This window comes from Python bivittatus, unplaced genomic scaffold (genome assembly GCF_059951505.1).
Source record: "Python bivittatus isolate LINGU-HERP-01145 unplaced genomic scaffold, Pbiv_v1 ctg000580_np1212, whole genome shotgun sequence".
Taxonomy (NCBI): Eukaryota; Metazoa; Chordata; class Lepidosauria; order Squamata; family Pythonidae; genus Python; species Python bivittatus.
The window spans coordinates 4833511-4860936 of record NW_028277087.1 but is presented as its reverse complement, the minus strand read 5'-3'; the positions used below and the strand labels follow the sequence as shown (position 1 = coordinate 4860936).

The 27426-nt window shown below is 43.2% G+C and overlaps 3 protein-coding genes across 6 annotated transcripts in view; 1 reads left to right on the top strand and 2 right to left on the bottom strand.

Annotated features, from left to right (window-relative positions):
- Positions 1–5003: 5003 nt before the first annotated feature.
- On the top strand, positions 5004–5662 carry LOC148214656 (gap junction beta-5 protein-like). Its single transcript, XM_088149896.1, has 2 exons — positions 5004–5437; positions 5485–5662. The coding sequence occupies exons 1-2, from the start codon at positions 5004–5006 to the stop codon at positions 5660–5662; spliced, it is 612 nt and encodes a 203-aa protein (XP_088006022.1).
- A 2202-nt stretch (positions 5663–7864) lies between these two features.
- Positions 7865–12513, bottom strand: RPS15 (ribosomal protein S15). Its single transcript, XM_007431790.4, has 4 exons — positions 12377–12513; positions 9956–10041; positions 9277–9511; positions 7865–8031 (listed from the first exon to the last, which is right to left on the bottom strand). The coding sequence occupies exons 1-4, from the start codon at positions 12503–12505 to the stop codon at positions 7918–7920; spliced, it is 564 nt and encodes a 187-aa protein (XP_007431852.2). The 5' UTR covers positions 12506–12513; the 3' UTR covers positions 7865–7917.
- A 4198-nt stretch (positions 12514–16711) lies between these two features.
- Positions 16712–27426, bottom strand: part of DAZAP1 (DAZ associated protein 1) — a 51388-nt gene continuing 40673 nt past the window's right edge. For 2 of the 4 annotated variants that reach the window (XM_007431791.3, XM_088149397.1), the window contains 2 exons: positions 27067–27249; positions 16712–17803 (listed from right to left, as the gene is read on the bottom strand). In XM_007431791.3, the coding sequence (XP_007431853.1) occupies positions 17631–17803; positions 27067–27249 (356 nt within the window). In that variant the 3' untranslated portion in view covers positions 16712–17630. The other 2 variants (XM_015888689.3, XM_025168919.2) reach the window with 2 other exon arrangements.

The following is a 27426-nucleotide window of genomic DNA, read 5'->3' as shown; positions in this document are numbered from 1 at the left end:
AATCATCTGGATGACCTTCTTCTGATTTCTCCCTTCCTACGAGGTTGGCATGGCAGCAATACCATCTCTGAGCTATGGTCAGGGAATGGCTCCCAGCACATAGGTCAGCTCTAGCTGGAGGAGGCAACCTCAAAAGGGCCCAGCTGCTAACCATTCATCTTCATCTTCTTTGTCATCATCATCATCCTCATCACCATCACACCACTGAGGCCAAAAGGCCCATAACTTCATTTTAAGCAGCTGCCAAATCCCAAACTCTGGAAAATGTGGAGTTCATCAGGAAATGAAATGGACCCTCCAAAGGGAGAGGCAGTCTACCTCTGAATGCTAGAGACCAGAGCAAATGACAAGGGAAGGTCACCTCCTTCTTTGTGCTCTGCTTGGCAAATTCTCTCCAAGCCGTCAGGCTAGCAGCTGTCGGGAGCGAGAGATGTGACCTGTTTTGCTTCCAATCAGCAAGGCAGCCTCATTTTCCCCGCTGGGGCAGCGTTTCAACAACCCACCTCTTAGAGGGCGGCATTTGCTCAGCCAGGTGGCATCTCCCGTGAACCTTAGCCAACCGGTTAAGCTTTGGGGAGGGGAGGATGGGGGCAAGATGGCGCCCTTTGGGATTGGATCGATACCCAGCGTCCCCTCCCTGCCAGACTTACACTGTCAATGGCAAACCCAAACGTCCAGCCCCACACCCTTGGTGGGTCTTCCCATCACCAGACAACGAAAGCAGGAATTGTGTGCGACCCCCATTCACAATAGGAGGGGGAGAATTTACACACATACACAGAGCACACACACACACATTATATAGCACAACCAACACAACAAGAGGAAGAAATGATGCTCCTTGTCCAGCCGTGGGATCCTCAAAACCACAATTTGGACCTTTAAAAATGGAACATCAAAGCCTGGTTTCCCCAGGGTGGGCCCCCTCCTAATTTATTCTCTGCCCCCTCTGGGTCCTTGTCATGGCACATCCAGCCCCTGAGAGGCTCGCCGATCTCTGTTTAATATGCTGCTCAGGTTGGCACTGGCTGGCATTGGGGCTGGGGGAAGGCTGGCAAAGAACCCTCTTCAACTGCATCAATTTTTCCCTCCCCCCTCCTCAGCCTGCTGCGGCGGGTCAAGTCTGCAAAAGCAACCCCCCCCCCCAATCAAAATACAGAGAGGGTCTTACCTCATCCCCAAAGAAGGTGGAATGGAGAAAGGAGAGAATCCACAGCAGACCCATAGAGTCCACCACATCCTTCTCCTGCCCTCCCTGGCGCTGTCTGCCTTCCAGATGGGCTTGGTTTCCGAGAGGGAGAAACGATGCAGCGCAGCTCTCGCGGCACCAGGGGGCAGTGGGGAGCGATTGGCGGGTTGCTGGGGGGGGGTGTTGCAACATTGGCAAGGTTGTAGGACCCAGCTGGGCCAATTTGATCAAATATAAAAGATTTGAAAGAATCTTTTACATTTTGTAAGTGCGCATGATCGACTTTGGGGGCTGTTTGTGTCTAGGAACCCCAACCTTCCTGATGGATCTCGGGGCCAGAGGTCTGCATGTACAGTTAAGAGTCAGGAACTGAGTATTTTAAAGGATAGTCTCCCCCCCAAAAAACCCCCATCGGGGAGAAAGGCTGTGCTTGGGGTCTCATGGGACAGGGAGGCAGCTTTAAGGCCATTTCAAGGCAGCACCCAGTTCTGAAACTCTTGGCTCACCCCCTCCTCTCTTTTCAACAGCAATCCTTGGTTCTTCACCTTCTGCTGGGTGACCTCCTGCTGCTGTGAGCCTCCCCGAGTTGTTTAAGATGGGCAGCTGTGCAAATCTTTTAAATAAAACAAATTAAATGAATAAATAAATAACCTCCTCCTAGGTCAGAGTGTCTTTTAGATTGCTTGTGATTTAAAAAAAACCACTTGATTTAATGTTGGCATTTTTTAAAGCATTATTGGTTTTACCCTGATGGTTTTCTTTCTTTCTTTCTTTCTTTCTTTCTTTCTTTCTTTCTTTCTTTCTTTCTTTCTTTCTTTCTTTCTTTCTTTCTTTCTTTCTTTCTTTCTTTCTTTCTTTCTTCCTTCCTTCCTTCCTTCCTTCCTTCCTTCCTTCCTTCCTTCCTTCCTTCCTTCCTTCCTTCCTTCCTTCCTTCCTTCCTTCCTTCCTTCCTTCCTTCCTTCCTTCCTTCCTCTCTGCAAGCTGATGAGAAGAAAAGAAGAGATGGGCTGGGACTTTTACTTTTTATAAACTGCCTTGAGGGTTTGTATTAACTAAACAGCGGGCTATAAACTCAGCAATAAGTAACTTCAAAATTCTGGCTGGGATGGCTATGGATGATGGCATTAGGCAGTTGAGGGGAGCTATCCAGATAACCTGATTCAGGCCTTTGCATTTGGGTTGCTTTAAATCCCCCCCCCCCAGCCTTTTGCTCCCTTTCCTGTCTCACCTGCTTTTAACTCCTCCAAACTGGAATCTCCACCCTGAGTTTTATTTATATCAAAATATACCCCAGAAAGAAGGCACTTCCTGTTCTTTCTTCCAGCTGCCCTTGACTAGAGGCAGGATTTTGACAGGCACCCCTTTGCTCAGGAGATCTAGAACATCGCCAAGAAAGAGACCATCCAAACTGCAGGTCTGGAGATTACAGCTGTGCTAGGTGAGTGTGCTGGAAATGCAGTCTCCTGTTCCAAGGTTTGGGATCTGGCTGAACCTTGCAGATGTATTTTTTTTGCTGGGCTTTGAAAGCCATGTCAATCACGCTTGGGGGGCCCAGGGAGAAGAATAAAACTAATAATTCTCTTAATAAAATTTACCTAGGAGACGCCTCACTTCTTGCAAGACAAAATGCAAGCTCCCTAACATAACGGGCTTTTTTCTCGCCTACAAAGTTCAGAGCGAGTGCTTTTTCCTTAGAGCAACAATTGGTCTCTGTTCTCTTAGAACTTCGGAAAAGAGTTACCTCCTTTGTCAATTCAACAAATTCCTTCCCTCAGTTAATACGATCAACTCTAGCATGCTTGTTGGAAGTTGTGATTAATACTGTAGTTTCAAGCTTCTAGTCCTCCTGAAGGAACTTGCTCACAATTAGGCCCTGGGATCTTGGGATAAAATAAAACCAGGTATTGCCAATCCATCTTAGAGGATAATGTATAAAAGTAATACCCTCAACGTAATTTAAATCAACCTTCTTCAGCTTGGAGCTGGTCAGATGAACTGAGACTAATGGTCCAGAATCCCCAGCTGGGTTAGATGAATGGCTAGGATTTGCATACCCCTGAGGTTACCAGACTGGAAAAGGTGGATTTAAATTGTGGGATGGGGTGGAAAATGACGTTGAAAACTCTGAATATAGTAATTGCAACCCACTGTGCGTATAAATATATGCACTTCCTTGGGATAATATTTTTAGCAACTGTCATTAAAATTTATCCTTTAACTATGAATGTGATTACTTCAATTCCAACTGCTAAATCATCAATGATTAGCTGTAATTCTATCTCACTCTTGGGTGGCTGTTTGCCACCTGCTCCTAAAAAGCTTCCAGAGATGTATACAAAATTCAGAAACAGAAAGTCCCCGCAAGCTGTAAGAGCTGTTTTCATTCTAAGCCATGTTTTAGGTCAGTGTTGTCCAAACTTGGCCACTTTAAGATGAGTGGACTTCAACTCCCAGAATTCCCCAGCCAGCATGGCTGGCTGGGGAATTCTGGGAGTTGAAGTCCACTCATCTTAAAGTGGCCAAGTTTGGACAACACTGTTTTAGGTTGTCCAGACCAACACTGTGAGGTTAATTTATGGTTCGCTGTTTCTTAAAAACTCAGCTGGGTTACTTTGATAAACCATGGATAAGTGTGTCAGGTGAACACCAAGACAGAAAGATAGCTAAACATCTAAAGGGGTGTGTGTGTGAGTGATATATATAGCCACCCATCTCGCACAAGTGACTCTGAACAGGGTTAAAACACACAAACCCACCGGACGTAAGATTTTCCACAACTCTTGGAACTGTTCTTACCTTGTTGACAATGTTGCCTTATGGGTGCGTTACAACTCTGAGACCAAATTTCCACATTGTGCTAAAGCACTTCCCCCCCCCCCAATTATTATACTGGCTCACCGTGTTACGCAAATTCGGTATTGGGTTTGTAGCTCAGCCCTGGGGCGGGGGGAGGTTCATTTAAAACAGTGTTTCTCAACCTTAGCAGCTTTAAGGTGTGTGGACCTCAGCTCCCAGAATTCCCCAGCCAGCCATGCTGGCTGGGGAATTCTGGGAGCTGAAGTCCACACACCTTAAAGCTGCTAAGGTTGAGAAACACAGATTTAAAATATCAAGTTAAGATGTAGCAATGTTGAGTTTTCCAGGAGATTAATAATGCCTATTTAATTGCCTCCAAGAAGTTTGAATAAAGGCACCCCTGAAAATCTGGTATTTCATAGCCCTCCGGGAGCTACGAAAATGGAGCAGAGGAGCGTAGGTGGCTCATAGACTACCCATCCTCAACTTGGCATTGCGTGAACCTGGTCAATTGTGGCTTATTCAGTGAACAATACCTTAGCATCATGTCTGAAGCTAAGGTTCTCCTTGAGCCAAGCTTAACTCCTGTGCATCACAAAAGCACACACCTATTGTTGCCTTGGCAACAGTGCAGAAGTGGCTTCCTTCTTCGGGAACGTTTTTCGACTTCCTGGCTAGCCTACCGCTCTGGTGTTTCTCATCCACGGGTTAACCAGGTCTACCTTGGCTTAACTTGAGGGGTATTATCCAAGATCAGCTACACACAGCCGGCTTTTGTGGCCTGTATGCGCTCAAGGTCTAAAAGGGAATCAGATCCCACGCTAATGGGTTAACACAAGGGGGGCTCAAGGACATCTTCACTCCATCCCAAGCTTGCGGCTGACTTTGGGCCTGGAGTCCACCTTATTTCAAAAGGTAGCTGTGAGCAACATAGATTCCTATAGGAAATGTGAGGGGCTAGCGTAACAATAATAGTATGCAATATTTTTATTTCAGCCGAAAGCCGTTGCATAACTCCATGGAGAAAGAAGCGGCGATCGCTCTGCTCAGCGGCACTGGCGGTCGAGCCCCACGGCTGTGCCGAGCCAGCCTGGCCAGCCTGACGGTTTTCCGTCTGGGATCCCTGGCCATAGGAGCCGCAACGGTTTGGCGGGACGAGTCGGGTGACCTGTGGTGCAATTCCACCCACCAGAGTTGCCTCTTGTCTTGCTTGGACGAAGCCTTTCCCGTCTCCCCTTTTAACCTCTTCCTGTTGCAGACAGCCAGCCTCCTTGCCCACGGCTTGGCCTGCGTGTTCCTGTTTCCCTCCCCGGATGCCCAGGAGAAGGGCCGCTGTGGGCAGAGTCAGCTCCGGGGCCGGGGCCTAGAGCTCAGGTTCCATTTGGTCAATCTCTTGGCCAAGATCCTTCTGGAAGGCATCTTTGTGATGACCTTTCACAGCCTCTACAGCCGGTACCCAGAGATACTCTACTTCCCCCCTTCTGTGTCTTGTCCTGAAGCCACATGGTGTATAATCCGGGTCGCTGGCTGGAAGGAAGCATTCAACCTCTGGATGGCAGCGGCATCCTGGGCTTCGACCACAGTGGCTGTCGTTGCTGGGGGTTTTGCGATCAGGGAAATGCTTCAAACAGCCCTCCGGTCCTGCAAACGGTCACCCACGGCGATGCCTCCTTTTAGATCAACGTGCTTACCACCATCCAACTGGGAGTTTAGGTGGAAGAGATCTTACAACAAGGTTTAAGTCCAAGGGGCATGGTTATTTGGAAGGCTTCATCTGCAGTCTTGTCTGGAGATCAACGACAGGTGCCTTGCAAGGGGGGGCAGGGGGCATGTTGAAAGACCGGGACTCCGTGGAGCTCCCTCCCCATCAAAATGCCTGTGGGCTTATCCATTTTCAGTGTAAACTGTCCAGGTTACTTTTGCTAAATCTTACAGGCAACTTACATTGTGGAATTCTAAGAGTGTTAATCAACAGCCAATAAATTGTTTCCCGCTGATGTTTCTTATTAATATAGTACTGTATGGTTGTTTTTAAGTTTTTATTCACTTAATAAAACTTACCAAGTGAATAAAATCAATTACTATAAGGCTTTGCCTTAAAATGGACAGTTAGGTTCACACCAAAAAAATCACATTATGGCTTAGTGTACTGTGCAAACCCAGCCAGAAATTTGCATTATGCCCGTTGTCAATCCAACCAAACCCAGCTGAGGAACTCTATGGATTTTCTCCTTTGATGTGAGAGCCATAGCTCTAAGCTGGAAAGAACATCGCACATTTAACTCCTCTGCTGACTCTTTCAAAAGTCAGGAAGCCTCTCAAAGGATTTACGGCAGAGATAGATCAAGAGAAATTTGAATCCAACAGACACAAACCTACATTAGCCTCTCCCAAACTTATGGTTTGGAGAGGATTTAGATTAGTCTGCAGGGTCTAAAAACAGCCCCTCTCACTGTAAACAGTGGGAGATAATTCAAAGCAAGCACTGAACCCAGCTCCTTCCCCATGTCTGCTTCCTCAAGTGGTGGCCAGCAGAATCTGATACATGGGCCAAGAGTTGAGTCTACACTGATGACATGGTTCCTAGACCTGGGCTTGTGTGTGTCTGTGGAGCGCTTGTCATGTTTTTTCATTGTTATGGTCGCTTTTCTGTCCGGGCTGTCACATTTTGATTGTATATGTTGTATGTTGTAAGCCGCCCAGTCTTTTGGAGTGGGTGGCCATAATAAATTTTAAGCATCATTGTCATCTTAGTCGTGTGAACTGGGCCATCTCAGTCCTTCCACTTATTTCAGTGGCTCAGTTGGAGTTAACTGAATTAATCAGGGAGGTAAGTACAGGTAAATGCGAATGGCCTTGGAGCGCACTCCCTAGATGTTACCCCAATTACTGGCCGCTGCTGTATCATGCTATGATAGACCACCGAGCTTCTGTCCCCATCATCCTGCCGATGCACAGGATGATGGGAGACCGGCCAAATCTGGAAAAGACACGAAGCCCAAGTTGAAGAACTGAGGCCATTCCCTCTGGAAATCATCCTGAGGAAGATGCCTGCTTTCTCCAGATATCTCAACCTCAAGAAAAGGAAGGGCTTCCCACATCTTTCTTTCGGTATTCGGCTGATTTTGGTAGCACCCATAGAACTTATACCTAGGGGAAAGTCACAGCTCAGGGATACACCTGAACTTTGCAAGCATGTTGTTGTTTAGTCGTTAAGTCGTGTCCGACTCTTCGCGACCCCATGAACCATATTGCGCCAGGCCTTCCTGTCCTTCACTGCCTCTTGCAACCATGAACCCCAGTTGAATCCATAACTCCTAACATAAACATGGCCAAACAGCTAGATAGCATTCCTATTCAGTGAAACCTTTACTAAGTAGACCAGTGTTTTTCAACCTTGGCAAGTTTAAGATGGGTGGACTTCAACTCCCAGAATTCCGCAGCCAACTTTGTTGGCTAAGGAATACTGGGAGTTGAAGTCCACCCATCTTAAACTTGCCACGGTTGAGAAACACTGGAGCAGCCAAATAACTCAGTATCAGGCAGCCTCCTATATTCATAGAAGGAAAGATTAGTCTTATTTGACTACAGTCTCTCCATCCAATGGAGAACAGATTCCTATCACATTAAGGTTCTAGTCCTCTTGGTTTTTTTCCAGCAAGCAGAAACGTACAAGCTGTACAACATATCTAAGTCTGGAGTCAGGTGATGGCTATTTGAGTTCAAAAAGCCAGTCTTCTGCATATTTCTTGGCAACTCCTTCACCCTCATCAAGGTTATCACAAGTTAGCTACTACATGAGGAACTATAATCCTACCAACTTAAAAGCATGACTGGAATGAATTGAAACCTTCCTATCCAAAGATGAGACTAGCCAGCTTGTTGGGAAATGTTTTTATTTACACATAAAAATATTCTTCCCCAAAATTCTCTTATTTCAGAGGAATGAACCGAGATGAGTGGGTGGCCCCAATCCCAGGTCGACCATGTTTCACGGGCTTGTAAGTGATGGAAAATTCTCCCAAATAGTGGCCAATCATTTCAGGCTGAAAGAGGAAAACAAACAAGAATTTGTCTCTATGAAAAATAAGCTGTATTAAGTTGGGAGAGGAATGTAAAGGTGAATCTTTCAAGAAGAAAGTTAGAGAAAAGGAAAGCGTAGTTTTACAAATTAGGCGGCAAATATATATTAGGCTCACAAAACTTAAGTAAGGAATGCAAAAACACGTCTTTGCATTAATGTAAAAAAAAAAATCACATTGTGTGTGCTTCAGAGCTAAAATAAACTATATAAAAAGAGCAACTCCCTCACAAAATTCTCAAGATTTATTATCTAAGGAGGTTTTGCAACCCAGCAGTAAATTTTGAATTAAGTCATTCAAATATGACAAACAACTGTGAATTTCTTATTTGCTGTTATGATCCAGGGGATACATTAAAAATAGTTATAATCATGACACTTTATGGACAGTTTTTAAAAAAAATCTGCACTCAGTTGTAACCGACTCTGCGGTGACTGCTTTTTGGACGAGTCCTTTGCAGTTTTCAAGGCAAGGTGTTTCGGAAGTGGTTTGCCAGTGCCTCCTTCCTAGAGCAGAGCCCAGCTGGCGAGCGCAGGAGGCGGGGTTTCTGTTGCTTCGCGCCTTTTTCGGGCAAGCGTGGCTTCTGTGCTACCGGCAACTGCTCCCGACTCCTTTTGCAAGGCGCCGCATTCTTCCTCCCACCGGAGTGAGAGTACCCATTTATCGACTCACGTAAGTTTTCGAACTGCTGGGTTGACAGGAACTGGGGGAGGAAGCAGGAGCTCACTCTGCTACGCGAAGGCTGGGCTCGAACCGCTGAAGTGTCAACCATTTCTGGCCGGCAACTTTCAGCGTCATTAAGCCACTGCGTCCCTTTTATGGACAGTATACTTGTTAAATCTTGCTGATGCATTTACTAATCTTGTTTACATATAGTGGAATTGTAAGACACTTAGTCAGCTGACAACTGGAGCAACTTATCGGTCTAATAAAATAAATCTATTCATTAATTCAGGCATACTGTCCCTCCAGAACAGTTGGTGGAGCTGCCAGATAATTTTCAAACAAAGTTTTGTTTCAACGCATCCTGGCCCCTTCCTTGCTCAAACAAAGTTTCAAGGTCTAAGCCCAGCCACAGCTGATGTCCCACTGCCAACAGGGGTAATGGAATCTATCATTTCTTTCATCACCCATTTGCCTTTGCCTGCAGAAACACGGCCACTTTGGGAGTCTAAAATCCTCCTCCCCTCCGAGCCGCTGATCTCTCACCTTGATCTCCACTTGGTTGAAGGTCTTCCCATTGTACACGCCCACCATGCTGCCCACCATCTCTGGAAGAATGATCATATCGCGCAAGTGGGTCTTCACCACTTCAGGCTTTTCCATGGGAGGCGCTTCCTTCTTGGCCTTGCGGAGACGTTTGAGCAGCGAGTGCTGCTTGCGACGCAGACCGCGATTGAGCCTCCGACGTTGGCGTGCGCTATACAACTGCATTAACTGCTCACTGGAAAAGAAGGAGAGATGCCCTATCAGGTCGAAAATCATGCCTGCAATCCAACATATTAGTCAGGAGACCGTGAGGGATAGTGACAAGGACATCAGTGATCAGGAATCAGTGTCAATGCCTCCCACTCTTACACGAAAGTAGAACAGCGCCTCACCCTACCTCATCCACGAGACATGATAAATAACACAGTCAATAATGCAGTGGGAGAGTCATTCTCTCCAATCGATCCCCTCCAACAAATTTCAAAGTCAAGATTTTCAGGAATCCTTTTTATCCAAACTGTGTTCCAGTGGCATTCTTCAGGAACAGCTGCAAAAAGGCCTATCTTCTAAATCCCCGACCCCCATCTCCAAATAGGTTCAGACTGAACCTTCATTATGCTGGCTGCCATATCTGAAGTAAAGGAACCGAGGCGGTTAACTGACAGAAGAGATCTCTTACTAAGACATGTCAAGGAGCTGGTCCAGGTCAACACCTCGATAGGTGAATTTCCTGAAGGTTCGCTTCTTTTTCTGCTCTACTTCCGCCTGTTATGGAAAAAGAAACACACACGTCGATTGCGTCCTGAGATATGGAGAAGCAGTTATGTAAACTGGACCTCAGAGTACATCCTTCTCTGTTTTTAACTCTAGCCTATCGTATAGCTGGTCAAAGATGGCTTATGATTTAATAAATCCTGTGAACCCAGCCAAGTGTGATTTATTCAATAAACCATACTTAAGAAACTATATTACGTGAGCACATTATCTGGTCATCAGTCTTCTCTGCCTACATCTCATTCAGATGATGTCTATTCCTCCCCCCTGTCATCCTCCACTGTTCTTCAACTAAATGCCCACTTCCTTGATTATCTATATCAGGGGTTCTCAAACTATGGCCCGCGGGCCAGATACGGCCCCCCAGGGTCATTTATCCAGTCCACCTGCCTGATTGGCCGCCGCTGCTGTCTGTCAGAAGCGGAAGTGTCAGGGCTGTGTCGGGAGCAGCAGGCGATGCATGAGGAGGGAGATTGCAGAGCCGGACTATTCTACATGACAGGTATGCCGGGTCCGGCGGCTCTCCTCCTCTCCTCATACTCCGCGGGAGGGACCCTCATGTTTTTTTCAAACTACAGTCCGGCCCCCCATCATTCTGAGGGACCGTGAACTGGCCCCCTGTTTAAAAAGTTTGAGGACCCCTGATCTATATAATCAACTTCCAGGTTATTTTCTTATTAGTTATTATGCCTGGTCCAACTCCTGTGCTCAGATTAGCAATCCCAAAGCCATCAGGTACTTTCTCAATTCAATTTCAATTTAGTAAGTTTATTGTCATGACCACAGATTGTAATGTTACAAAGCATACAAAGGCACACTTCTTTCTTAAAGCATCTACGCCTAACAGCTATTATTTTATTTATTTACATGGATTGTTAACCACTCCAATCAAAAGCTGGAAAGCTCTCAATGGCATGTAATTCCCATTTTTGTAAATCCAGATTAAAAACAAACACTGCAACATAAATAATGAGTCCCCCATTGTGGGGAGATGGGCAGGGACAAGTCCAATAAATAATAATAAAATAATAATAATAATAACAACCACAGAATAAACCTGCAAGGGGAAAAATAAGGGGGGGGGGAGTAAAAAAAAATGGACACACTACCCAGTGGACCCAAAATTAAAATACCATTCTTCACCAGAGGGAGCAGCCATAACATTGTGGCCTCTGAGGCTGATGGAAGAGCTGTCTTTTAATAGGCTTCCTACAAGCCAGGAAGGGAGGACCATTCTGATGTCTGGGAGCAAACTATCTTGTGTTAAACCTAGGCTGTAAGCCACCTAGAGTCACTGTGCAGTTGAGGCAACATACAATTTGACAAAGAAATAATACTGAGGGGGTGCAACTGAAACGGTCACTGCTGTTGGGGGTCCCTGAGAAAGGGAGCCTGAAATGAGCCCCCCCATTCTGTGTTATGGGTGTGCGTGTGGCGCGTGCAAATGTTATTGGGAGAAGGTGGTCCCACAGACATTCAGGTCCTGAGCCATGAAGTTTACAACCACGACAGCAGACAGGTCCATCCATTCCAGGCTAGGGTGTCCCATCACCCCAATGATCCACATTCTGGCTACCCCCCCTAAAACACGGATGCATTTTTTCTACCTCCCTTCTCCACAAATGCTCGCGCAGGTTAGAACACCCGTTTTGTTTCCACCTGGGGAGGAAACCCACAGAACACGTGCACACCTTGGGTGAATGCGCTCAAAATGGAGACGCTACAACGGGTGATGGGTGGACAAAAAGGGACTCGGCGGCGGAGGGCACCCACCTCGCTATGACTGACCCCCTCCTCTATGGGCGGTCAGCGAGCTGCGAATTCTCCTTCCGAGTAATAAAATGCAATTAAGCTTTCCAAGCCCTTTCTAAGGAACCAAACCCAAACCGCGCGCATCTACTTGGAGGAGAGAAGTCTCTGGTTCGACTCAGTCGTTTATTGCAACCTTCACCCTCCTTTCTGGCTTTGCGAAACTCTGTTCACGCTCAGAGGCACTACTGTTTCATGCCTTTTCCAGATATTTTCCAGAACAGGGGGGCAGGTTTTGGAAGAAAATATCTGTACTGAGGCTTTTGTGACAGCTCCCCTCCCAAACGGCTGCTCTTGCCGGGTATGACAGGGAACTCCTGGGCCCACATAGGGCTCGCCAGCCCTTCCCGTCTTAGGCTAATCTCATTTTCTCCTAATTTTCCCCTCTTTACCCTCCCGGGCCTTCTCAACCCCTTCTTCACGAACCCTAAGATCCGAATGCCGGCCTCCATCTCTCTACGGTCGGATGGATCCAGATGTCAAAGCCCGAACAAAACCCTCTTAAAATAATACGCACCATCTTGGCTGCAGTCTCCTCCGAGAAAAGGCCGAACTCTCGCGCGAACCGCTCTTGATATCGCGAGAACCACCAGTGCCGGCCGCACGAAATGACGATTTTCCCAGTCTCCCCAAAGCTTCGAAGCATTCACTTCCGCCCACAATTGGGAAAGGACGTGATGCGCGTGCGGAACTTCTTCAAAGGACTTTAGGCAGAGTTAATCTTTGGGGAGACTTGTGTTTTTTAAACCGATTCGATTCCGCCATCAGAAAATGCTCTCTTAATGGTACATTAATCATAGTGGATGGGACAAGACTATTTTTATTAACCATTTGCGTATTTTCACAGCGGCACGGGAATTTTAATTCAAGTTGGAAAAGATTTAGGACGACTTTATAGGGTCTTGGAATTAGATTTTTAAGGCGCTTCTCCCCAGATTTTTAAAACAACTTGGAAGCTGGATTCAGCTGTAGCTTTTCTGAGCTCCAGATGACAGAAACCAATTAGAGTTTTGGATTCATGCAAGGGTGACAAGTTTATTTATATATATTTGTATGTTTTATATAGCTGCCCATCTCACACAAGATTAAAACAGATGACCACCAAACAAGCCCCCGCCCCAGCGCCCAAGGATAAACCACAGTGCCTACTCACCATCAATAGTAGGGATGGTGATCTACCACCTGACCCAAATGCCTGGGGAAACAGCCAGATCTTCAAAGCCTTGCAAAAAGGCTAACAGGTTGGAGTTTGTAGTTGGCCTTTAGCTCAGTGTTTCTCAAACTTGGGAACTTTAAGATGTGTGGACTTCAATTCCCAGAATTCTTAAAGTTCCCAAGTTTGAGAAACTCTGCTTTAGCTGGCTGCTGTTGGAAGAGAACACTAGTTTAAATTGGACCATGGCCTGGTCCACAACATTATTCTTTCTCTGCCTACTTCAACAGTATGGTTCAAATAATAATATATTATCCTGTCTTTTTATATCTATCATCCATCTATCCAGTCAGCTCCTGGTTCCTATTTTCCCCACAACCACCACCCTGTGAGATGGGTTGGGCCTAGAGAGAGTGACTCACTCAGAGTCACCCAGCTGGCTTACATGTCTTGTCTCTTCTATGGTGCAAAAAGCACGTCTCTTATTTTCCAATCAGATTTATTTACTAGATGTATAGGGCTGCCTACAAGTTTGAAGCATATAAGAATTAGACACGGAAAGAAAGGGGGGCAACTTCAGTTTCACATCCCCCTCCCCATACATACAACATACAAGGATAGTCAGAACTCTGAATTAGATGACCTAGTTATTTTTAATAGCTTCCCTGGTGCACCTCTTATGCCCTTTGTTCATACATTATCACAATGGCCCCTTGAGAGCTAAGGAAGCCTCAGACACCTGTTCCTGCCTGACTTACAGCCGCAAACTTCTACCTGGATCAGATCAAAATAATTTGCCGTGTTATCTTTGGCAACAATCCCCACGGGCATTTAGTCCACTAGAAGGCGGTCTGTGCATCTGTATGCCATGAACTAAGAGTAAAAATGACAGAAAAAGAAATACACACCATCCGTGTCTTTTTACACAGGTTTGATTGGGCAATTCATGGCAATCTTACAAAATATTTATACAACCTCCAGATTCAGAGGTAGAATATCTTTGAAAATGAGTTTCTAGGCAGACAATAGAGGGTTGTAACTAATCAGACTTCTGGTTTTCCTGGATAAGTCTGAGAAAGACAGGATGTGGGATTAGAGAGACCTTTGGTCTGGAAAACAAAAATTATCTGTGTTTACAATTAAGCAGGATGGTTAGTTGTTTTAAGTGGTAGCAACTAGATGAGTAGACCAAAGCCAACCTTCTAATCTTCACTTTTGAGCAGGTGGTATGTGATCTGATGATGGAGGGGAATAAGGTTCATTCATCGCCATACTTAGATCACTTTCTAGTCCAGATAAACGTGTACTGTTGTTGATCTCCCCAGGGTGTAGCCATTAGTAAAATGACCTGTCAGAGGTACCTCATGTATCCAGTTGGATTTCAGTGGGCATTTTGGGATTTTCCCAGCAATCTGGCAGACAATTCTGTGGAGTACCTGGTCAGGCTCTGGAAGAAAGGCAACAAGAGCTCTTGGCAAGGTTGTCCTTCAGTGGCTTCCCTCTGTTCACCAATCCTTGGTTTCCTAAGGAGCTCCAGAAAATGTAGCAACTGGAGCACCAGTTGAGAAAAACTAGAAATGAACTTCACCAAACATGGGTAGGATCATGACTGACCCTGTACCATGGCAATAAGAGTAACAAGGATCCAGACTTCTCCATCCTTATTGCTTCAGATTATGCCCCAGAAATCTAGTTTAGGGCTACCCGGTCCCTTTTGGAGATGGATGAGCAAGAATATCTTCTCCTGGACTACTATGAGATGTTTGTACGACGTTTTGTTGATGGTGCCATTCATATTTACTTAAGGCAGGATCTGAAGAGGTGACAGGCATAACATCTTGCAATAGGATTCATTTTGGAAGTACTGAACAGCCTGAGCATTACCACTTGTGGGCTGTATCTAGGCCCCATTTGACTCCTTGGGGTAGGCTGTCATAGTGTGAATAGCTGGATCAGAGAGGTAGTTAATCTCTTTTTGAGGAAATGGTGCAACTTATCCTGAAGAGATTTTCCCTGGATCTGGTCATTTGCTACTGCCTGGTTTCCAATCTTCCCATTTTATAGTAGTTTATTGAGAAAGTCATAGGGATGCAGCTGCAGAACCCCCTAGATGAAGTGGACTATCTAGATCCTTTTCAGGCAAGACACAGGACAAAACCCACATTGTCACTCTGGTGGGTGACTTTCACTGGGACTCAGATTGGCTCCTCCTAGCTTTTGATTCCATCAGTCATGGTATTCTTCTGGGCTGCCCATGAAGATTGAGGATAGAGACACTGTGCTACAGCACTTCCACTTCCTGAAATGAGAGTTCCAGTTGATGGGTGGGGGTGGAAGTGGAAAGGTCAACCAGATGGTTGTTCCCTTCCAGAGTACTACATAAGTTATTCTCCCCAGTTTTTCAACATCCGCATGAGGCCATTGAGAGGCTTGTGGTCTCAATGTATTGCTGATACTCAAGTACTCTCACCCTACACTGGGCTAGAGGTGCAGCGGAAGTTCTACACATGCACAGGATTGGGAGGAACAAGCTGAATTCATTCTGCCAGCTCTGGTTCTGACTCTTGATGGGGTGGTATTGCCCCTGGAGGAATATGCTGTGACTTGGGGAGTTCCACATTCACAGCTATTGGCAGATGGGCAGGTGGAGCCCTTCCTGGAATGGGACACCTTGGCAACAGGAACCCACACCTTCAGTCCACTTCTCTGGGGTACAGTTACTATCCGGAAACTGCAATTAAGGCAAAATGCAGCTGCTCACGGGCTGGTGGGTAAAAAGTAACACTGGTTTTGTGAGCATTGCATTGACTCCCAGATATTTTCAGGAGACAACATTTTCTGTCATTGTTTCAGCCTTTTGGAATAGCCTTTCCATGGAGGTTCAGATAATGCCCTCCTTTCTGGTGTTTATTATGTTTAGTATGTGGTTAAGATAAAGCTGTTTCACAGATTTTTTAAAAATTTGTAATAACAGTTACTTTAGACTAGGGACACCAGGTAAGGTTGGTGGTTTTGTCCCTTTGGAGTACTTTATTGATATTATGACCATGTAAATTGCGGGGAGTTCTTGGAATTGTACACTATATACGAATCATAAATACCCCATAAAGTCCATCACTGTTTGCAGAGATAAACCTGTGTCCATCTACCTGCAGAGCCTATTAATAAATTTGGAATTTTCTCCCTTACAGCAAATCATTTTGTTCCCATTTTAACATGCAACAGAAGTCAATTATGTCTCGTTTATTGATATGCTATGACTGCATGAAAAGGGGTATCCGAGCACTCCCTCTGTCTTTATCGGAAGCAGAGGTGGAGTCAGCAACGAGGGCCTTTTCACACTTGGGGGAGACGTGGCTGTATTTTGAAAAGATAAGAGCTGGTGGATTTAAAAGTTGCCACGTGGCCTCAAAGCTGAAGAATATTTGAGATATCAGAAGTACCCTTTCATATTGCTTACATTTCTCTGGTTGTATTTTGGATGTTGTGTGTGGACTGAGTAGGAATCATTTTGGACAAGTAGCTGAAAGGCATTCAAGTTTCAATGAATCATATGGTACAACCTATCAAGTGGCAGGAGGGATAAATATGAAAATGGCTCTTGGTCACCAATACAACCCCAAAAGTAACTTGGAGCTTAGAAGGTCCTATGAGAAATTCAAGCATGTTTAAAAAAGAAAAAGTGGAGACAAGTTTGCATTTCTAATCCAAATGTACTTTTCTTTATTCAAACCAGGGGTAATCGCTGGTTAGTGCAAAATGCACCCCCATTTTTTTATTTTTTTGCCTGAGGGAAATCTACATCTTTGCAAGGCTTCCATTAACTCCCTTAAAGAAATTTATATCCCCAAAGGATTTTTTAAGAACATGAAGCCTAGATTGAAAAGCTGTGCTTCAAGAAGTGATACGGTGCCCCTTTCAAACAACTTTGCTCCTGTACGGTTATCAGATCCAAAACCAGTAACAAAATAACAAACGGACATACTAAATTCCTTTCTTATTTCCACTTCCCACTTTTTTTTAATAACTCCCAGAGTTTCTGGACCAACCACACTAACAAAAGGAGGTTCAGAACTTGACCCTCATTTACTTCTAAGCAGTGCTAATGGAAACCCTGTTTTTTTCTTTTAAATTAAAAAATAAGCCTGCATACATAGTAGAAAATTTCTCTTAAAAATCTCACAATCTGTAAATGTATATATTTTTCTTCTTCTTTGAACATAAAGTTTACAATATATGGTAAAACAAAGGCTCAGGAAAAAAATAAATTTTCAACAAAAATATAGAGAAAGAAACCTGACGATTTTTTTTTAATTAAAGCTGAAGACATTTTTAAAACCCTGTAGTTTGAACCAGTGACACTCTTTATTTGTGCTGATGGGTTAAAGAAAAGATTTAAAAAAAAATGCAGTCCAAATACCACTGACAACTTTGCTTTCAAAAGCTGCCTCCTCTTCCTCCCCCAACACCCCTCCAAAAGATGTTACAGTTGTGGTCCCCCCTCCCCCTCTGGTAAAGTAGGTGATTGTCACAAGTTCATAAGTCTGGGCTTCCTGGGTTTCAGCTGATACCAGATATCCTGCTCTGGACAGAACTCCCTGATTTCTAGATGGGCACGCTAGCGTCGGTAGGGGTGAAAACCTTGAACGTTATGGTTCTGTCCACGGCCAAAACCACTGCCCCCTGCGGGCGGCCCACTTGAGGGTGGTACTGAAGGGCCTCCATAGGAGGGGGGCTGTTGGCTGGGGTCGGCAAAGCCTTGTCCAAAGCCACTCAAGTCTTGTCCATATCCTGGAAGGAAGAAAATAAAAGGACAGGGTTGATGAAAAGACAGAGAGGGAATGCTACCAACGCTCAGCAATTAACCCCCAGAGAAACCAGTGTAATAAGCTCCAGGCCAAAGGGGGCAACACCTGGTGATCCCCAGATTACAGTTCCCACCATTCCTAACCATCAGTCATGCTAGCAGGCCTGGATGGTGCTGGTATTTCAAAATGCCCCCCTCCAGATTTATTTATATGGCCACTCATCCCACTACAGAGATTCTGGGTGGCTAACCCCGTATCAAATACATAAGAAACTTAAAAAAAAAACCCACAATATACTTAATTGATCACCAAGGCAAGACACCAATCTATAACAAATCAAAACGACCACCTCACAGGCCCCCACTAATCACTCAACCTGCATGCCCAGGAACAAGTGTGAGTCTTCAAGGCTTTTCCAAAAAGCCGGCAGGGTTGGGGCCAGTCTAACCTTGAGGGGGGTATGGCGTTCCTGGCAATATCATGTATGTGCAGAGGACCTGGACTGTGAGCAGTTCAGTACTTTAGCATTAAAGAACAGGGAAAATGGAATGGAAAAGGAACATTTCCCCACCAATTTAAGACTTTCCACAGCCAAATTTCTTCTTGGTCAGGTCTGGATAACCGCCAAGACCTATTCCAAGGTACTTTGTAAGGGAAAAAAACAGCAAATCATCCAAGACGTTGGCACAGATGCAGCTTGACTCACTTTGCAAATAACGCTCCTAGACAAAACAGTTCTGACTCAATCTGCAGAGTTACTAAACAGGAACAAGAATTGGGCTGCTCTGTTCCCTAACTCCTGCAAATCCCCCAAGAGGAGAAACAGAGGACTAGGCAGGGATGAGAATTCCAACACAGGGAGCTGTGTTATAGCACATCAGAACAGGGGTCCATCCATCCAGCCCAGTCCTGTCTCTTCTTCGCTGGCACTGGAGTCCGGCCTTTGGAATCTCAGGAAGAGAAAGATCTTTCCCCTCGCTTCCTATCTGAGGCTTTTCAACAGGAGGTGCCAGGTGCTGAACCTGGAACCTGCAGTATGCAAGGCTTACAGTACCAGACTAACTTATGCTTCTGCTCCAACTATTAGCATCCTGCTTTCATAATTGCTCAGATATATATAGCACAGAATATTTTCAGTGCCTTCCTTTCTACCCTAATCTGTGAATCTTCCATGAATAGGAATATCAAGTTTCTTGTTTGCTAAAGGGGAGGAGTGTTTTTGTGCAAATTCACTTTTCTAATGTTAAAGCATGCGTGCAAACGTGCACAACTGAGCCAACTGGAATAACATTTTCAGACCCCTGGTTTTTTTTCAAATCTCCCTACCTGGAGAGGACTCCCTGCACCTTGAAATCTGAATTGATGTAATTTGCCTTCATAATTAAGAAAGTTCAGAGAAAGGAGGCATGGAGGACGATGCGGATGTCTTGAAATAAATAGTGTAGGCTCAGAGCATCACTGCAGCTCCTTCTCCAAGCTTTATTAAATGCTCTTTGATCATCAAGGAGATAGGCAACAGTAACCAAGACATTTTTTGTAGTTCTAGAGTACAAATATTTGCCCAACATTTCTTCTTTTAATGTAGTTAGCACCCAAGCCTATAGAACAACTCTCAAAGTCTTTTATTTGACCATATCTGAATGTATTTTCTTTAAAGGTATCTTAGAGGTATCTTCTTTAAAGCATACTTTAGATATTCTGGTTTACAAGTGCTGCACTACAGCACTAGCCTTTTGCACCGTTTTAACAAAATGGAAAAACCTTGGATCTCCCTCTCACATTCTGATGGAAGGAACCACCGGAGAGTCTGGTGTTTCCATCAACTGAAGAGGATACACAAGGTGTTTTAAACAATCTTATATGCAGTCAGTTCACTCCACCAGTTACACATTATGATCTTTTCCAGGCGTGGCAAGTAGGTCCCTTCAGAAGTGTTAAGACTGCAGCCTACAGAGTTTTCAATCAGCTTAGTTCTCAGGCTGGAGAAGCCTGTTTAACCAAGGGTACCAGGAATTAAAACTGGGGTGAGGGTGGGGGGAGGATCTAAACACTACCCTCTTGTTTAAGGCACAAATCCTTGTGCTCTAAAGCACTGCAAATACACGAATGGTCACCTAACAGACGGAGGTATCCCTGGCATTTAATGTAAGATCTAAGATGTGTCTGTTTCTGGAATAATCTCTTTTTTTCAGTGCATGATTACCTAGCAGAGTAAAAGGTAGCATTTAGTTCAGGTAGTTAATGTGAGACTTTTTTGGGGGGGGTGTCTTCGAGTCAGTTTTTGACTCCTGGAGACTGCCTGGACAAGTCCCTGAAGTTTTCTTGGCAAGATTTTTCAGAAGTGGTTTGCAATTATCTCCTTCCTAGGGCTGAGAGAGAAGAACTGGCCCAAGGTCACCCAGCTGGCTTCGTGCCTAAGGCGGGACTAGAACTCACGGTCTCCCGGTTTCTAGCCTGATCTCTTAACCACTACACCAAACTGGCTCTGTAACGTGAGACTTAAGTTACTGAAATTACAAGGAGGTAAGAAAACATTGAGCAATAAAAGTTTAATTTGTCACAATGACAAAAACACATCTTTAGGTCTTTGCAAAACAATTTTTGATAATTGTTACTTCTCCCTCTTCTGCTATTTCTTTAATCTTCAGCATATTTTTGGTTCAATCAACTCTGCAAATCTCATATAAAAAAACAAACATAATTTATTGAGACCCATAATGCTAAGAGATGTGCAGGTTTTCCACTGAACTCTATCAGAGGCATTTCATTTTAAGTAATTCCTTGCACATTAAATTAGACTTGTTGCATTTGTTCTAAGAAAAAATGTGGACTGTGCCCCAAAGTGAAAGTGGGATCATCAGACGCTATATAAAAGCAAATAATTATTTTAAATAACCTTTTTTTCCCATGCAACCAGTTGAGTAAGTGTCAACAGTTATTCTTCCCCCACAAATTTGTAAATCTCTGATCCAATTCATTGTCATCAACACGTTTTTTGAAACTGAGGTGTTCTTTTCCATCAGCAAACCTTGATATCCCACCTATCCCCCAAAGAGAAAAAAATCCTTTTTAGCCAATTTTATGAAGTATACATAACCAGAGCAGAAGGTTACCACACCTAAACCCCAGAGCAGTTGTATACAACACTGTTTGTGTGAAATTCAGCAAGTTTTTGATATTAAGTACTAATTCAGCAAACTATTCGCTTATGGTAGCAAAACAGCTTGAATAAGATCAATGACTCCCTGAAAGAATTCTTCAGTGGAGAGTATGCCTTCCCCTCTCCATATATTGGAAGAGATTACACCCTGCAAGGAAAAAAAAAGGTTACTTGTCTCCCACCACCCCTTTCCACACAAGAGATTACAAGTAAGAGGATTTGGTGTAAATAGGCTCCACCTACCTACGGTAACTCACTTCTCAGCCTGACCATAAGTGTGTAAACAAAGTATTGGCCCGAAGCCTGAAGGGTCTTGAGAATAGGTACCCAGCCCTGGTAAAAAATGGAAACCAGGGTGACTAAACCCCCAAGAGAGCCCTGCACAAAAGCTACAATTCTCTTGGAAAGGCGGCAAGGAAGACTTACCCATAATGCAAGCTTAGGATCACTCTTGCATTTGAAATTGGTGCTGAAGAATCTGGACTAGTGCCAGAGTCTTTTTAGCCATGACTATAAACCCCACTACTGCAGGTATCTTAGAAACAGCTATGTATCTTAAAATGAAAACATGCAAAACAGGAAAAAAAAACCCTTCCGTTATATTGCTTAAGTATTTGTGTGAACAGTATAGACATATACATGAAAAAAGAACTCTGTGAAAATGGTATTATTTAGTCTTAAAGGCAAGAGCATAATTTTTGATGAGTTTTTAAATTCTGTAGTGATCTTGTCAAATCCTGGGTACAGGTATTTCAGAGAATACTTCGTTATACTGAGTACTATGAATTTTTTGTTGGGGGAGGCATAACATTTGTTAAAGAATATAACAAGATTCATAATCTCCTGTATTTCATCCTTTCTTGTTCTCCATTCTCTCAGGTTCCCCTCTTGAATAGTTAGTGATTTAATCAGATAACAAATTTTATGCAAGAATCATGTCAAAATATGAAGAAAATATCTCACATAATTGTGAAACAGTAAAGCAGTAGGATTATATAATGTTTTAAAAAAGTATTAATATGAATTTGTTAGAATATGACAAATATCAGCTCCCATGTTTTTGGTCTGACTATTTTTAATTAATCCTCTAAAATCTAACTCTGGCAAGGATGATCTAAGGGTTTGCAATGTAGCATGAATTATTAAATGTGCCTATCAATCAGAACAACTCAGTTAGTTCTTGCAAAAGACCATTTCCCCCTCAATAATACTCCTTGCCTGTAACTGAAAAACATTTGATAATTTCCTTAATATAAGAAACTGCCCCATGGAATATTTAAGTAGCGTACGTTTTACTGCTTTGATCTGTCTGACGAAAAAATAGACGTCAAATTCGACATGCACCCTCCACTGTGGGCAGACAATTTAAATAAGGCACTTCTTTGCCATGCTCAATTTAAGAAGGCTTCCTGATAGGAGACTGAAGACACTTTGATTCATCTTCTCCTTTCATTCCAAACATTCAGAGGCATCTTTGCCTCCCTCTGCTCAAGGCAAGAAGATTTCTAAGCCATCTGATAAAAGAAAAATCTCTTCACATTCCCAGCAGTACCACTCTCTTAACTGGAATTTTTAATAGTTGGCTTTAAAATTAATAAACAAAAGATGAAGATGTTAACAAAGAATATGAACATCAAAAAGCAAATGGAATTGGTGGAAAAAACTGGTTTTAAGATTGAGGAAAAAAGTGAAATACTTGGGTATCACTATGACTAATATGAATTGTATGTTATACCAGAATAATTATGTTAAGACATGGAATGAAATTAAGAAGGACATGTTCAGATGGGAGAAATTACAATTGTCATTGTTGGGGAGAATCTCTGTGATAAAAATGAATGCTTTGCCTAGGATGATATTTTTGTTTCAAACAATACCTATTCTGACAACTGATGTACCATTTAAATGATGGCAGAAAGATATATCTAAGTTTTCATGGCAAGAGAAAAAAACAAGAGTTAAATAGAAAATACTTCAAGATGCAAAGGAATGAGGATTGGGATTGCCTGATTTGAAATGGTATTTTGCAGCCTGCTGCTTAGTTTGGATGAAAGAGTAGGTTTTGCTGAGAAATAAAAGGATTTTAGAATTAGAAGGGCATGATCTGAGGTTCAGATGACATGATTTTCTATGGTACAGTAAAGTTAAGATTAATGTAGATTTTAAGAATTATTATATCAGAAGTGCCATATTGAGAATATGGAACAGATATAAACCCAGACCGTGTCCAAAAATGCCTTTATGGGTCTAAGCACAAGAAGAATTTTACAGGTAGCCCTCAACTTATGACCATTTGTTTAGTGACCGTTCAAAGTTACAATGATGCTGAAAAAAGTAACTTACAACCGGTCTTTGCACTTATGACCATTGCAGTGTCCCCACGGTCACATGACCAAAATTCAGGTGCTTGGCAACCAGCATGTATTTACAATGGTTGCAGCATCCTGTGGTCATGTGATCGCCATTTGTGACCTTCTCAGCCAGCTTCTGACAGCAAAATAAATGGGGGCCTGTATGATTCACTTAACAAGTGCTGCAAAAATTTTTGTAAAATCAGGGTGTGGTCACATGATGCCTCACTTAACGACTGCACCACTTAACAACAATTTTTTTGGTCCCTATTGTGTTCATAAGTTGAGGACTACCTGTACAGGAAAAAAACAGTAGGTAAAGAAAAATGGTTACCTTATTGAGAGTTGTTAGAATAAGAACATGGAGAATATAAGATGAAATCAAAAAAGCAATTGGCTGCAGAGAGATTTAGTTTTCAATGGTTTTCATATGCACAGTTAAGAAAAAGAGTTAAGGTAGATAATAGGACATTTGGAATTGAGCAGCAGAAGTCATTCTTTGAACTTGAACTATGTACAAATGATGAATGTGTAATTGCTAAAATATATAAACTTTAATTGAAATGTGAAACAAAAGAAGAACAAGTGAAAGACTGTATGTTAAAATGGGCTAAGAACTTTGGACACAACATACTGATGAAACAGTGGCAAAATATTTGGTTAAAAGGACTGAAATTTACATATAATCTAAAAGAGAATTTTTATAAAATGATGTACCATTGGTATTTGACTCCGTAAAAATTGTCTAGAATGTATTAAGGCACTTCAAACTTATGTTGGAAATGTGGACAACATGAGGAGTCATTTTATCATGCCTGGTGGACTTGTAAAAAAGCCAGAAATTTCTGGGTTCAAATACATATAAAGATACAAAGAATTTTAAAGATCAACATTCAATTGAAACCAGAACTTTTCTTGTTGGGATTAATGGAAGCCAATTAGAAGAGCCATGGAAGATTATTCTTATATATGATTACTGGTGCGAGATGCGCAAAATGGAAGGACTCTGAAATACCCACAGCAGAGGAATGGTTGGTGAAGATGACAGAACTAGCAGAGATAGCAAAATTAAATTGTTTGATTAGAGAAAGATCAACAACTACATTTATCAGTGACTGGAAACCCCTAATGGGCCTTTTGCTGAAAAAAGAGAAAAATGAACTTGTGATTTATGGGTTTGAAGATTAGAAAGGGTAGCTTATGGAAAGAAGGAATTATGATGCAACTTTAGAAGGAGAGGGCAAAATATAAATGTATTTATAGCTGCTGTCAAGAAGATCAGAAGCTACTTCTTTATAATTCTTTCTTTTCCTTTTCCTTTTCCTTTCCTATTTCTTTTTTCACTATTTACTATTTTTATTATCTTTATTTTCTTTTATGGTTTTTACTTTGTTAAAAATTCCTTCAATAGAAATTATTAAAAAAAAATTAACTGAAGTTTTTAAGAGGGAAGGGGCACATATTTGTCAAACCAGAAGAATGTCATTTATCATTAAAAGACCAATTGCAGATTGATGTGGAACAGGACCAACTTGGGGGAAGATCTTAATAAGAGCCAGTGAGAAACAGAAGGTGAATAAAACGGAAGCAGCTGACATATGAACAACTCCCATGAAATATGGCATTTATCTACTACAGAGAGAAAAGAATACTTCTAAATTAGCGGTGTCTATTTTAAGCTGTAACTGCATTTTAAGGTCTTTTCTATCACTACCCATAATCAACTAAAATTTTTACTAATTAAATATCCCCAACATTAGAATTCTCCACTGGTATTGGTGATCCTATTTGAGTGTACGCAGGAAGAATGCTTGGGGAAAAAAAGGTCACAACCACCAGTTTTCTTTGTATCTGCTCTTGATTTCTCCTAAAAACCTAAAAATGAGGAACAGCCTGTCTTTCATCAAATTGTGTCATCAAGGCAAAGAGAAAAACTGTGGTTCATCAAGAGAATATATGGGAAGGATCTGCATGAACTCTGAGACTGTGGCAGGGAAAAAAGGGAATTATATTCAGGGCCAGTTGAGTTTAATTGTAACCAACTAGCTGACCTATGGGGATCCGGTGATGAATATTTCACATCCAACTAATAAAGGTGTTACAGGTAGTCCTTGACTTACAGCCATCATTCAGCAACTGTTTGAAGTTATAATGGTGCTGAACGAATGGTAGTTACGACTGGTCCTCGGAGTTCCAGCCATCCCAGCACACCTGTGGTCACGTGATCATGATCTGGGTGCTGGGCAATCACCTTGCACTTAACAATCAGATGCAGTGCCCCTGTGATCACCTGATTGCCATTTGCGACCTTCCCTGCTGGCTTCTTCAGAAAGTCAATGGGGAACCCAGCAGGGAAAATTGCAAGTCGCTGGGGGAAGTCTCCCCCTCCACCTGTGCACCTTCCTCCAGCCTCTCTGTGCTTGCACACCAGCCACTCGTGCAACCCCCGAGCCTCGCCATGCCTCCCACACACCCTCGTGCATCCTCCCCAAGCCTCCCCACACACCTCCGAGCCTCCCTTGTGCACTCCTTCATGCCCTCCCCCACCTGGCAGAAGCCACTTACCTGCCTGCCGGCCTGCTTGCAAGCCACCTGGGACTTGCCACTTCCTGCCGGCTTCCCCACCAACTTGACTGTGGGAAGCTGGCAGGAAATTGCCTTGCCTAATGACCATGGAATTCAGTTAATGACGGCAACCGGGACTGCAGGGATTGCCATTGCTAATCAATCGTGCTTTATGACCGCATTGCTTAGCGACAGAAATTCCGGTCCCAATTGCTGTCGTAAGTCGAGGACTACCTGTGTCCTGCTTCTAACATAGCCTTAGCCTTTATTATAAAATGATTTCTGCTAGATGGGAGGAGAATTTTTTTTTTAATAAGTACGTGGAATCCCTGCAGTCTCAGAAGGAAGCCAGCCTTGGATCTAAGAAGGCAAGAGAAGAATCTTTATGGAATATCTGCTGGAATATTAGAACCTGTTAGAATTTGTTATCAGCCAATAGAAAAACAGTGCTAAGGCTGCTAAACAAGAATAGCTCTGAATAGTGGTGAAACTGTACTATTTAGTTCAAAATATAACATCTACAACTTCATCCGATTTTGAATGCTGAAAATCGCAAATATCTTCCTGAAAAGATTGTGTATTCATGTATATAAAATACAGTTTTTTGCAGCTAAACCTCTCCATAAAGAACTATACACTGATGCATTGTACAACTTATTTTTGCAAATTCAATTTCTTACAGATGACTCTTAAAGAACCATTTAGGCCAAGAAGAATGGAACTTGTTACTTAACAGACAAATTCACATTGACCTAGATTCATAACCACTGCCACAAGAGATCATTATTCCTCAAGGCAGCAGCAACAATAGCCACAACTTTAAATGGCAACTAGCAATACTCTATTTATTCTATGCTAGTCCTTTCCAATGGATGGGCAACATATTCACAGGACATGGTTGTCCTGCCTGGATCTCAGGGATCAGTTACCCTGGCAAATGATGATCCTAAGTTTCTAAAGCTGGCAAACGTTTTAAATTTTAAACTGATACCACAATGACAATGGGTGTACGGAGATCCTTTGTCAACCATTACACGCATACAACCTCCTAATTCTATTTTCCAGCAACATTATTACAAACAAAACAAAAGGAAGCAGAAAGACAGACAAGCAGCAGGGAAAAGCTGGAACTCAAGAGCAAGTGCCACACCCCTTGAAGCTGTCACTTACCAAACTGACTATAGGGGAAATCTGGTTGGGCAGCTGGAGGCTTGCTCATGTCCTGAGTTGGCTGAGATGGTGGTGGAGGCGGGGGGAAAGCGAGTGGTGTTGCCCCAGGGGTGGCAGGTGGTGGAGGAACACCGGGAGGAGCAAACTGGTCAGGTGGAGGAGGTGGGGCACCATATCCAAAGCCTAAGGGGAGAAACAGAGGCCAGGTAAGTTTTTACAATATAACTCATGTTAAAGAAGAAAACTTCCCCAAGTTTTACTCACTTGAACCAAGGCTAGGGAACAAAGAGAAATGCCATCTGGTAAGAATTTCTCCCCCTTTTTCAAAGACACAGATCCCTTCACCCCTCAAATGAGAGT

What these genes read in the sequence shown, in the direction of transcription:
- LOC148214656 (XM_088149896.1), top strand. Translation starts at nt 5,004, where the DNA reads ATGGAGAAAGAAGCGGCGATCGCTCTGCTCAGCGGCACTGGCGGTCGA. An exon ending in TTTCACAGCCTCTACAGCCG is followed by an intron (nt 5,438 to 5,484) that starts GTACCCAGAGAT and finishes CTTGTCCTGAAG; the next exon opens with CCACATGGTGTATAATCCGG.
- RPS15 (XM_007431790.4), bottom strand. Translation starts at nt 12,505, where the DNA reads ATGCTTCGAAGCTTTGGGGAGACTGGGAAAATCGTCATTTCGTGCGGC. An exon ending in AGGAGACTGCAGCCAAGATG is followed by an intron (nt 10,042 to 12,376) that starts GTGCGTATTATT and finishes TTTCCATAACAG; the next exon opens with GCGGAAGTAGAGCAGAAAAA. An exon ending in TCAACCAAGTGGAGATCAAG is followed by an intron (nt 8,032 to 9,276) that starts GTGAGAGATCAG and finishes TTCCTCTTTCAG; the next exon opens with CCTGAAATGATTGGCCACTA.